Source organism: Eptatretus burgeri, chromosome 1, assembly GCF_056783735.1.
Source record: "Eptatretus burgeri isolate ZD-2024b chromosome 1, Ebu_testis_v1, whole genome shotgun sequence".
NCBI classification, from domain to species: Eukaryota; Metazoa; Chordata; class Myxini; order Myxiniformes; family Myxinidae; genus Eptatretus; species Eptatretus burgeri.
This window is the reverse complement of record NC_140961.1, coordinates 97,548,000-97,561,191: the sequence shown is the minus strand read 5'-3', so window position 1 is coordinate 97,561,191 and position 13,192 is coordinate 97,548,000. Positions and strand designations below refer to the sequence as shown.

Here is a 13,192-nt window from a genome sequence, read left to right as displayed (position 1 = left end):
CAGTTATTGCATTTACCTTGAAGTAATCTTCTTTTTTAGTGGAGTTTGAGATAATAATAGTATCATCCAAATCATAGATACTATCAATTGCTTCCATACTTGTATTTATTTAGGAAAAAAGATGTTAAAACTTTTGAAACCCTGATCCAAGTATTTGAATTATTTTCTGTCGTTCTTGGGGGGACAACTGAGTTTTGCCTTTATTAATTTCTTTTATTGCTTGTAATTTATGAGATTCCTTCTGAGCATCTTTTATACTCTTTACAGCACCTGCTACATTTCCCACAGCAGAAGCAGTTGAACCAATTAGGTCTTTATGTTTAAGAATAGTTGAACCAATACCCATGAGAGTATCAATTATCCCATCTCCTCTAAATTGATGTCCGACACCCCTTTGTCTCTTAGGTTTATAGTATCCTCTACCAAGATACATACCTTCACCCTTGTAGTACGGGGAAAGGAACATCCCATCCCCTGTAATTATTTTATATTTTCCCAACTCGTGTTTCCTCACAATAACCATCGTATTTATTTATTGAAAAACTTCACGTAGGTGAATTCTGATGGATATAACTTCTCCATTAAAAGAAATCACACGATTATCTTGGTCGGTTATCCTAAAATTTACTCTGTGTATGGTTTTTCCTGACACAGGTAGATAAACCAAATTTTTAGGTTCCATATTGAATTTATAACCAATTGGGGTTGAGTATGCGCTGAATGAAAATATTGTATTTGTTTTTTTTCCATCATTATAAGCACCATCAATCAAATCACAGTGAATTAACACCGAATTTATTCCTGAGGATATTTGAATGACATTATCACTGTAAAACGTCCCATTAGTTTCAATCTTTTTTGAGGAGAAACCTAATAACTCTCTAAATGAATTATCAATTGTGAAATCAACCTTGTAGTTATTTTTAACTTTAATCGTTGATTTTGAAGTATGTTTTTGAATGTTTATAACAATATTTTTTGGTTCATCACCTTGTTCTTTCATAAGACGAGCAATTTCGGAAGATATTTGAGAAATCTCGTATGCTCCGGGTGAGACTGTTATCATTTTGTATCCACTTCCCGGATTATAACTAAACTTGTCATTTTTCTCGGTTATATTAAATAAGGTATTATAAGTTTCCATGGACAATAAAGATGCCTCATATTCTTTTGTTGTGTCAAGTTGTAGTGGGTATGGGAATGAAGATGTGTGGTCGCTTGTTGTGAAATTAAAACTCAGGATTGTGCTTCTCATCTTATTTAATATGAGATAAAATGTCTTTATATTGAGATTTATTAATTATTTTCATGTTCATCAACTGGTCTAAAATGGCTGATGCTTCATTAAAACAATTGTTATTTCCAGCCTTCTTACTGCCTAACAACAATAACAGTCTATTAACTAATTGCGATGGGTCATTTGAAAGAAAACTAATACCTGAACCAAGGATACTTAAAGCCTGAATAATGTGTTTCTCCTTCTCATTCTTCCTACTTTTACCAGAAAGAATAACCTTATAATTTAGAGTGTTCAGCAAATCAATATATACTCTATCATCATTATTTTCCATATCCAATGGTTTATCAATATACTTTGATTCATCCCTCACAGTTGAACCTTGTCTTCCATCTTTTGTGAGAAGAAACATTAATCTCGGAGTTAGTTTAACAGGTGGTTGAGCAGAACTTAAGAACCTTAATTCATCATTAAATATCAATACCTTTTCTTGAACAAGATGAAATATTGCTGGTTGTTCTGTTGGAATGAGTCCTGCTTTGGTTTTTGAATCCGCTGAATATTCATTGTTTTGAACAGCATTCACAATATAATCAGGGGTTGATTAATCTCTTCCAGTTGTTGAAATAAACCTTCATCATCATATTCTAATTCTCCTAAATGCTCTAATTCTTCCTCCGTCATTTGACTGAAATCTTTTAACATTTGAAGCTTTCTGGGAGTATATTCTACTGTGGGAACTGTGGAAACATCTTTCATTTTTTCTTGGGAAGTTTTTAAAAGTGGTTTAAAAAATTTCTCTTGTTTTCTTTCAAATGCTTCTTCGCCCGTTAGTTTCTGTCTGCGTTTCTTCTTTATGTCTTCCTGTTGTTTTACAACTTTTGAAACCAACTCTTGATGTTCCTTAAATCTTCTTGCTCTTTCTTTTGTATCCATTTATTTATTGTAAAATATCATTTAATGAATTGTAAAGATTAACAGGGAAATTTTCCTTTTCTTCATCATTCAAGTAGATGTGTTCAAATAAATCCTTTTCTTTAAATATTTCATCAAATTCTTTATTAACATTAATGCGAGTTGTAATTTCTTCTTCACTAATACTTGCATCTCTGCTTTTCATACGTTTGCGTTGAGTTTCTTCATCAACATCAAAACCGAATGATAAAATCTTCACTCCGCTAAGATATTTAATAATTTGTCTCGTTCCTTCTGGATTAGTTTCTAATATCCCAACACCACCAGATTTTAGTTTCCTTAACTCACTCTTACAATGTGAATATTTTGTTGTACCAAGAGAAACCTCCTCAAATATTTGTCCTTCATTCCTCAATCGCATATGTTCCTCCACTGAAATATAGTGATAATCTTCACCTTTTACTTCTCCAGGTCTTATTGCTCTAGTTGTTGTTGATACAATGCGTATCACGGGGTGTTTTTTTAAGTAAATTTACAATATTCTCATTTGTACTACACAAGAACCTTGATTTATGAAAGTTTTTTCCAGAAGCAGATTTACCCACAAGATTTATAATAATAGTTGTCATTTATATATGTAATTGTTTATAAAACAAAAAATATATCCCTTAATATCTCATCTTGTTTCACAACAATATATTTATATTTTTCAGTCGTGTGCTTCATGTAATCCTCAAATTTCTTTTTACTACATAATGTAGAACAATTATCTCTCCAAAAATTATTGATATCTATTGAATTTAACTTGAATAAAATAAAAGTATTAGCATTGTTTCTGATGGAACGACGAGGAAGTTGAAAGTACGATTGACTAAGATAAATACAATTACAACAAGAATGTCTCCCTCTTGTGTAGTAGCTGTCCATTACCGTTTGGTTTCTCTCATTAACACAATCATCAAAGATAACGAGGTTCTTTTTTGATTTATCCAAATCTTGGGGAGACGGTATATCATCCGTATTATCACTAAGAATACAAGTTATAGGATTTGATTTCTTTTTACATCTCTGTGTATCACAAAATAGTTGAATTATATCTTCAATGTTATAATCATTTAGGTTTTTTTGACGTTTAAATAAACCGATTATATCTTCTTTTTGAAGACCAGCATTAAAACCTTGTGAGAGTAGTTGATACTCTGGTTGAAAACTTCGACTTTGTGAAAATTATTAAATTATCATAATCTAAAAAGTTGGGAGTGAGGAGCATTTTTAAAAGTAAGCAGGTTTTTCCACATCCACTTGAACCAACTATGAGACATCTTAATGAATTTGGGAGATTTTTATGGTTGTTAAATTTTATCTTATTTTCCCAAATAGGTAAAAAATCATTCATTTATATATTTGAAAAACAGGTTATTTAATTTATTATTGGCTTTTTTAGAAACTCTATATTTTATCCTAAGTTCAGGTTTAATTTCAAGATAATCCATTATTTTATTTATACAATATCTTGTGTTGATATTTCCCTGAAAATTACATCCATGAATAATATACAACAACAATCCTTTGAACATTTCTCTTATACGTTCAGTTTCTTCCCTTGTAAGGAAAGGTGTGTTATCACCCTCATACTTTACATTCATTTCTCTAATCAATCTTGTAAAGTAATTCATTTTTGGTGTAAATCTAAAAGAATTATTTTCCTTTTTATATTTTTTATTATCATTAATTAGAAGATAATCACAGAATATACATTGTTTATAGGCTTTTGACTCTGTGTTTAATCCCCGTCTTTCACACGCAGGACAATTCTCAAATTTGTCATATGGAGAATCAGGAAAGTCTAGCATATTTATAAAGTAAAACTTTACTTAAACTGAAATTCATCTATACTTTCAGTTGTATATTACCATCGATATCGATATACTTTTTTTCATTATCAGATTCAACGACAACATTTTTTATATTAAAGGTAATTTTAAAATTATCGTTAACTACTATTGAACGAAATGTCATTTCACCTGATATATTAACATCCTTTATTTCATCAGGATTTACATCTTTAGGGTTGTTGAAAAAAATACAAATTTCTCCTTGCATATTACAGATGGTCTTATCTTTTCTTTCTAAAGCTTCATCCATAAGGTTTTTGTTCTTTGATACTTTTTCTTGTTTCATTGCTTTTTCTAGTTTTGAATATATTACTAGAAGGAGAGGAGAAACTTTTGTTAGAGATACTTTAATTGATGTTCTACCAGGTATACTAAAAGCCCTTCCACTGAAGGAAATTGAAGAACTCATATTATTTACCATAATAGTTTTTATCCAATAGTTGTTATATTTATCTTTGTTCAATTTTACATCCTTGACATATTTCTCAGCATCTTTAACAAATGAAGAGATTGATTGAAACTTGTCTTTTGTGTCTTGAAACATTGTATTTATTAAGTGAAAAAGTTGGAGGATAAAATGTTTTTAAGCACAGATTCACCTATAAATTAAACGAAATTTTCATCAAGAAAATTTTAGTTTAAGCAAAGTTTTATTCTATAAATATGGTGAATACAACGTACTGCGATGTTTGTAATCACGAATATAAACATTATAGAAAACACCTCCGAACCAACAAACACACATTTAATCTATTTCATCAAATATCTCCTCTTGAGTTGGAAAGAAAACATTGTGATATCTGTTCAAAGGATGTTTTGAAGAGTAGTTATAATAAACATCTTCAATCACAAAAACACAAGAAAAATGAGTTTAAAGTAAAGGGAGACTATTATATTAAAAACACTGATGGGGCATTTAAAGGGCATATAAAAATAAGGATTTTTCAATTTGGAGAACCCGGTCCATCATCAATAGCTGAATAAATTGAAATAGTGAAACCCGATGTTGAAAAATTTATTAAAAAGACATTAAAAGAAATGAAAACTTTAAAGTTTTATATGGGAGTGAAAATGAATATGAAAAGACAAGATGAAGAACATACTCCTTATATGAGAACAGGTCTTCATTTTATAACATCATTTCAAGATTTTTTGAATAGTGGGGTTTATGAAGAACTATCAAGACAAGAGGAGGATGTTGATAATACAGTGGTAGGAAGTGGATTCAATATTTAAAAAAATCATCTTTTTAGATATACACATTCTAAAATCAAACCCTCTTAAAGCTTCTTCTTATATTGAATTACCAAAAGAAATAAAACGAAAGAAGGCAGTTGTTAATATTAAGAACAATGATAATAAATGTTTTCTCTGGTCTGTTCTTGCTCACTTTCATCCACCAAAATGTAATTCAGAAAGAGTAAAACAATATATGAAATATGAGAATACCTTGGACATTAAAGATTTTAAATTCCCAATGCCACTAACAGATATTCCTAAATTTGAGAAAAAGAATAATCTTTCTATTAATGTATATGGATTAACGGATACAAACAAAGTTCAAATATTAAAAATTTCAAACAACTATAAAAATGAAGAAACACATTGACCTTTTATATTTTAGTGTTGGAAAGAATTCACATTACACATACATCAATAATTTATCAAGATTAATCTCTTCTCAGGTATTCAGAACAGCAAACAAAATATATCCTTGTAAGCGATGTCTTAATTCATTTCATACAAAAGAACGATTAGAACAACATTCAAAATATTGTAGTAATCATAAATCAGCTGTAATTACAATGCCTAAACCTGGTGAAAAGATTTATTTTGAAGATTATAATAAATCTATCATGCACCCATTTGTGATATACGCTGATTTTGAATGTATCCTTAAAAAGATAAATACTGCTTCTCCTAATCCAAAAGAACCATATACAAATAAATATCAAAAACATATTCCTTGTGGTTTCTGTTATTATATCAAATCATCTGTTGGAGAAAAGTATAACAAACTTGAACATTATCGTGGAAAAAATGCTTCACAAGAGTTTGTAAAACGATTAGAAAAGGATTGTATTAGACTCACTAAATTAATGAAAGAAACAAATGAACCGATGAAATTAACCAAAGAAGAAAAATTAGAATTTAGAATGAACAATATCTGTCATATTTGTGAGGGGGAAATTAAGGAGTCTAAAGTTAGAGACCATTGTCATCTTACTGGTAAATATAGAGGTCCCGCTCATTCCTGTTGTAATCTTAATTATAAATTACCTTCTTTTATTCCAGTCTTTCTTCACAACAGCGCCAACTATGATACACATCTATTTATAAATGAACTTTCAAAAACACCAGGGAATATTTCTGCCATAACAAACACAAGTCAAAAGTATATTTCATTTTCAAAAATGATATTCACAAAACCTTTAACTTGTATTAGGTTTCTAGATTCTTACAAGTTTATGGGAACACCACTAGCCTACCTCGCATCAAAACTAAGCTCCACGGACTCTTTTCCAAATCTTAATTCATTCTTTCCAAAAGAGGAAATTCTCACTAAAGAGGAAATTCAGATTAAAGAGAGAATTCAAAGTAAAGAGGAAACTCTAATTAATGAAGAAATTCTAACTGAAGATGAAATTCTAATTATAAAGAAAATTCGAACAATGAATGAAATTCTAACTAAAGAGGAAATTCAGATTAAAGATGAAATTCTGATTGAAGAAGGAATTCTTACGAGAGAGGAAATTCAAACAAGGAATGAAATTCAAAGTAAAGAGAAAATTCTTACAAGTAAGGGAATTTATCCTTATGATTATATGGATTCATTTATGAGATTTAAAGAAACACAACTTCCTTCAAAATAAAGTTTCTATAATAACCTTTATGAAGAAGAGATAAGTGATAAGGAATATAAACACGCACAAGAAATATGGAAAATATTTAAGATAAAGAACCTTGGAGAATATCATGATTTATATCTAAAAACAGATGTTTTATTGTTAGCTGATGTGTTTGAGGCTTTTAGAACACTCTGTCATAATAAAAATTGTTATGGATTAGACCCTGCCCACTATTTCACAGCTCCTGGTTTAGCTTGGAGTGCAATGTTGAAAATGACAAAACAAGATATAGATTTAATCAGTGATGTTGATATGCTTTTGATGATTGAGAAGTCCAAGAGAGGTGGAATATCACAAGTATGTTCAAAAAGATATGCGAAAGCAAATAATAAATATCTCCCAAATTATGATAGTGAAAAAGATAGTAATTATTTGATGTATTTTGATGCTAATAATTTGTATGGATGGGCAATGTCTCAATCTCTACCTTATGGTAAATTAGAGTGGGTGGAAGAAAAGGATTATGAAAAGGCTTTGATGAATATTGTTATTTCTTCTCAAGAGGAATTGAATGACGAAGAAGAAGGTTATTATTTTGAAGTTGATTTGAGGTACCCGAGTGTTCTTCATAATAAGCATAAAGACCTTCCTTTTGCATGTGAGAAAGAAACCCCAAAGAAAGAATGGTTCAGTGATTATCATAAAAGTTTTAATATTAAAGGCAAATCAACAGAAAAGTTATTAACAACATTCTATGATAAAGAGGGATATGTTTTACATCAGAGAAGCTTAAAACAGTTTTTGAGAGAAGGATTGAGAGTAGCTAAAATTCATAGAGTTTTAAAATTTAAACAAAGTCCTTGGGTGAAAAAGTATATTCAATTCAATACAGATATGAGAGCAAATACAAAAGTAAAATTTGAAGGGGACTTTTATAAATTAATGAATAATGCTGTATTTGGAAAGACTATGGAAAATGTTAGAAACAGGCAAAACATTAGATTCGCAACATCTTGGAAAGAAGCTTCGAGATTGATAAATAAACCAAGTTTTGAGAGAGAAGAGGTTTTTTCAGAGAACTTTTCTGCAATTCATATGAAAAAGGAAAGTATTGTAATGGATAAACCAATTTATATTGGAACAGCAGTTCTTGATTTATCAAAGATATTGATGCATGATTATTTGTATAATGACTTAAAGAAAGAGTATGGTGAAAATGTTTCATTGTTGTATATGGACACTGATAGTTTTATCCTAGATATAAAAACTGATGATGTTTATGAAGATATGAAGAAAAATATTGGAGTATATGATACAAGTAATTTCAGCAAGAAGAGTGAGTTATTTTCCAAAAAGAATGAAAAGGTTATTGGTAAGTTTAAGGATGAGTTGGGTGGAAAAGTAATGAGTGAGTTTATTGGATTGAGAGCAAAGGCATATGCTTATAAGTATGGTGAACAGATTGATAAGAGGTTAAAGGGAATAAAGAAATATGTAATAAAGAAATCAATAACTTTTAGAAAATATTATAATTGTTTGATGAATAAGAAAGAAGAATATAGGAAAATGAATACAATAAGAAGTTATAAACATAACATATATAGTGAAGAAGTAAATAAAAAGGCATTAGGAGCCTTTGATGATAAGAGATTTATTTTAGATAATGGAATAGATTGTGTTCCATATGGATATTGTATGATAGAGTGAATAGAATAGATTGTGTTTTAACGATGGGAAGATGGGTTAGGGTTTTTAAGGGCTACCGCCGCGTTTTTTCACAATATATAAATGGTTAAACCAAGTATTAATCAAACTAAAGAGTGGAGAAAATCTCAGTCTTGGTATATAAATGGAAAACATAATGAATGTGAAAAATATCAAATAAGTCTTATTGAAAAAATAACTAAAACAAAGGTAAATAAAACAAATAAGCGAATTAATTTAAAAACTAGTAAGTTAGAGAATGTAAAGAAAAAATGAATATCCTTGAATGGACTGAAAACTTTGATGGTTATCAATTGAACAATGAAAAAACAATTTACTATAATCTCAAAATGATATGTGGCTCAGGAGGTGGCCAGATGAGAGCATTAAGAGAAGTTTCTCATTTCGTAATGGCACAAATGGGGTATCTTAAAAAATATAAAGATTCAAATGTTTTGTTTGTCAATATTTTAGATGGGGATTATTGTGCAAAGAAAATTAAACTATTGAAGGAATTTGAGAATGAACAAATCTTTATAGGTTCAATGAGTGAGCTGTTCAACCCCCAGGTGTTCAATTCAATGAGGTTCAACCTCCAAGTTAAAAGGGGAGACAAATAAATATACCTTGGGATAAAAAGGGGGTTTATTTTTAGGGAAAAAAAAGGGAATCGCTGAAAATCCCCCATTCATTTACATGGGGAAAAGTGAGCCAGAATCAGTATTCTTACCCTACTATGATGGCTCAGAGATTGCTATCGCTTGCCAATCAAGCTGTTCCTAGTCATCTGTTTTGTTGGAGTGCTTAAGACACTTGGCGAGTGCTCTGCAATATTTGCACTGTCACTGACTACTGTATGTCAATCGACTTGAACAATGTTCAGGAGGCACTCGCCTGCATTACCCCGCATTGTTCTGTGGTCTCTCGGGTGATGGCTGGCTCACTGAAAAAGTGCAATTTCCTATTTTTGTATGATATTCTTTCACTATACGAATCATCACTTCGGCATAGATAATTACAAAAAAGAAAAACAAATTGAATGTTCCATTAACATCATGGCAGGATAACCGAGACGGAAGTATGATCACTCTAAACTGTGTAGCCTGGGTTCAAATCCCGACTCAGCTATAAACTCATCTGGGTGTTTCACAAGCAAGGTGCTTAATCAATATGTGTGCCATTAAACTGGACGTCACATCTGCCCAAGTCCTCCTCCTCTCCTCCCCTCTTCCCCCCACCCCTGCCCCGTTCCCATACCTCTCCCTCTCTGCGTCTCTGAACGTATCTGGATGGTGGTTGTGTTTGGATGGTGGTTATCTCAGCACATATCTGGACAGTGGTTATCTGCACACGTACCCGGATGGTGGTTATGTTTGGGTGGTGGTTATATCCGCACGTATCCGAATGGTGGTTATCTCCGCAAATGTCCACACGGTAGTTATCTCGGCACGTATCCGAACGGTGTTTTTCACAGCACATATCCGAACGGTGGTCCTCTCCGCACGTATCCGAATGGTGGTTATCTCCACACGTATCCAAACGGTGGTTATCTCCGCACATATCCGAATGGTGGTCATCTCCACACGTATCCGAACGGTGGTTATCTCCACACGTATCCGAACGGTGATTATTTCCGCACATATCCGAATGGTGGTCATCTCCACACGTATCCGAAGGGTGGTTATCTCCGCACGTGTCGAGATGGTGGCTATGTCCTGATGGACTCTCTCTTCATGCTACCTTCCCTTACCCTCCCCTCATGCTGCCTTCCCTTCCCACACCCCTCCTTCCCCCACCCTCCCCTCCTTCCTACCCACCTCCCTCCCCTCTTAATATCCCCATCAGCGAAGCGATGAGTTGTATTTCATAGTTATACTGCATATAAGATTAAAAACTTTTGTCCAACGAGCAAATTCGAATTCAACATAATAGTTAATGTAAAGTGTTTCAAAATTTGTTAATATTTTATTTGGAAAGATACATTTAGTGAAATAAAACCTCACAGAAAGATCCAAATTATTTTTGCCTGGTACATCAGATCTTTCCCAAATAAAGAGTCCAGATAGGCAGATGAACTTTGACAGTGATTCCAAAAACAGCTTCATTAACTACAGACTCCAAAACGTTAATTATTATCGGACAAGATGAGGTTATTCGAGACTCGTATTTTGGCACACTTTGTATCAAGCCATTTTTCTTCGAGACATACAAGTGAATTTGCACATTATTATCGCCTCCATAAACTTCCTCATTTTAGAGTGAGACACGGTAACAAAGACGTTTCTTGGAGTTCTGCAAAAACACCCATACAAACTGTACTGCAGTGTTACAAGGCAGACTTACCGCATATATTCCCCCATTGTGGGCTTTATCCCCTCCCAGGCCACACACCTTTTCACCAGTCTTTCCATCATAAATAATTATCTGGCAGATTAGAGGATGAAAAAGCAAAGATGAGGGTTAAGGTATTACAAAGGCATTTGGAAAAAAATGGTTTGGATTTCATGCATCTCACTTTCATGGTTTTCATTATTGAAAAAAAAAAATCATTAAGGCAAATCAATATTTCTACCTTGAATGGCATTCATTTTCAACATTAAAAAAGAAGACGAGTAAATCAATGAGTATATATGCATCAATAAACCATTTAAATCCAATTCAGTGGAACAGCACAAGTAATGAAGTTGCAATCAGGATTTAAATTATTTAATTATTTTTAACATAAATGCTCTGTCAACCGACTTCTGGTGGAATTGTCACTTCTTGGCTCTCCCAGTGGTGGTGACATGGAACGAGTGCAAATCTCTATAGCCTAAGATACATCACACATTTATTATTATTATTACACACACACACACACACACACACACACACACACACACACACACACACACACACACACACACACACACACACACACACACACACACACACACACACACACACACACACACACACACACACACACACACACAGCAGCTTTTTGCATCCAAGCCTTCACATATTTCTTTTTCTTTTTGCAGACATCAATAGCTGAGTGCAGGCCACATTTGCTCTTCATTTCTTATGTCATCTTCACGTTGCTGGTTCGTCGGCGTTGCTGGTTATGCTGGAGATTGTTCTTGCCACCATGGTAGGAATACCGTTCTTCACGACAACGTTCACCACAATTGACTTTGAGATGGCTATGATTGAAATTGTCCTGATGGAGGTGCCCACTTATGCAGACAATCATCCTTCCTCATTGGAACTCCTCTGCTAGGTTATGATGCTATGAAATTGAACTATAAGACCATTCCTTTACTATTTATACAGTGACTGTTGATAGTCACAAATTATTGAAATCTGGCACGAATGGGTAATTCTCCCGACTGGTATTGAGTGTCTCATGAGTTATTGTGGGATAGTGTATAATGCACAAATCATATAGAGTGGTAAAATGAAGAGCAACATGCTTCAGTGTTTCAAGTTCGAGTTTATTTCTCTAATCTTAATGAATAACCTTGAATTGGCCGAGTAAGTATTTTTGACGTACCTTACCATCAGCACTTGCAGTAGCAAGATGACTGCCATCTGGTGAAAAGCGAACACAGTTCACAAAACGGGTATGGTTCTGGGGATTAAAAACACAGAACATGGTAACAGCCAGAATAACTTGTATACCAAATGATCTCAGATACTAGTCCAACACCAGGATATAAACAAACTGTTGAACTCAATTGAACTGGCCCCTTAGAACCTTCGAGTTGGCCGTGATGTTCAAGTTTCAAGTCTGACATAACATTTTCCAAAAGTTTATAAACATAGCATACCCACTTTCCATTATGGCCTTGCAGGATAGCTCAGACATTCGAGGTATGTGCACTCGCCTTTGAACTGTCTAGCCTGGGTTTCAATCCAGACCTAGTGATAAACTCTCATCCCAGTGTTTCACAAGCATCAATGTGCGTGTTGTTCCTCAGATGAATGTTGAACGGACATCCCGTCTGCTGGAAATAGTTTGTTAGTTAAAGCGTTGACACAGGTGCTGTTGCGCCCTGTCCTGCCATCTGTCCCATAATGATGATCAGTCACCACAGACTTCGATCTTGAGCCAATGTTCATGCTTTCGCTAGTGACATTATTTCGCTGGCGCTACAATCTGCCTCGATGCAGTCCATTCACTTTTTTGGGGGTCTTCCTCTTGGTGTGGTGTCATTTATCTTCCTTCTTTGAGGATTTATGGAAGTCTGTTCTGGAGGAGGAGGAGGAAGAGATCGGGACCATACTCTGTGCAGAGCATTGGTGCGGCTTAAGCATTCTCCTTGGCTACTGAGCACAATCCTGGACAGGTTGCCACTCCGCCACAGAAAACCAGCATGCTGGTACTCATTTTGTCGACCTCAGAAGGATGACAGGCCGAGTTAACCCCACCTGGTATTAATTTAACAGCTGAGCGGGATTTGAACTCAGGACCCAAGGATCCAAAAGCCCACCACCCGAATCATTAAGCCAACACCAGGCATTGTTCTGGAGCATCCTTTGAATGTGCCCAAAGAATCTAAGCCTTCTTTGTGGTATACTCTATTGTTGTGCGTTTTACTCCATGGGTA

At 33.6% G+C, this 13,192-nt stretch overlaps 1 protein-coding gene and 1 long non-coding RNA gene across 3 annotated transcripts in view; one reads left to right on the top strand and one right to left on the bottom strand.

The window, feature by feature from the left end:
- LOC147035014 (WD repeat-containing protein 1-B-like) overlaps positions 1-13,192 on the bottom strand; it is a 67,934-nt gene that overhangs the window by 36,915 nt on the left and 17,827 nt on the right. The window contains exons 6-7 of the mRNA XM_085892512.1: positions 12,136-12,213; positions 10,944-11,024 (exon numbers count right to left, since the gene is read on the bottom strand). Coding sequence (XP_085748638.1) covers positions 10,944-11,024; positions 12,136-12,213 — 159 coding nt within the window. The remainder of the gene's footprint in view (positions 1-10,943; positions 11,025-12,135; positions 12,214-13,192) is intronic.
- The window catches only part of LOC147035015 (uncharacterized), a 92,508-nt gene that overhangs the window by 77,616 nt on the left and 1,700 nt on the right, over positions 1-13,192 (top strand). For both annotated transcript variants that reach the window (XR_015061034.1, XR_015061033.1), the window contains one exon: positions 11,624-11,733. This is a non-coding gene — a long non-coding RNA (uncharacterized LOC147035015). The remainder of the gene's footprint in view (positions 1-11,623; positions 11,734-13,192) is intronic.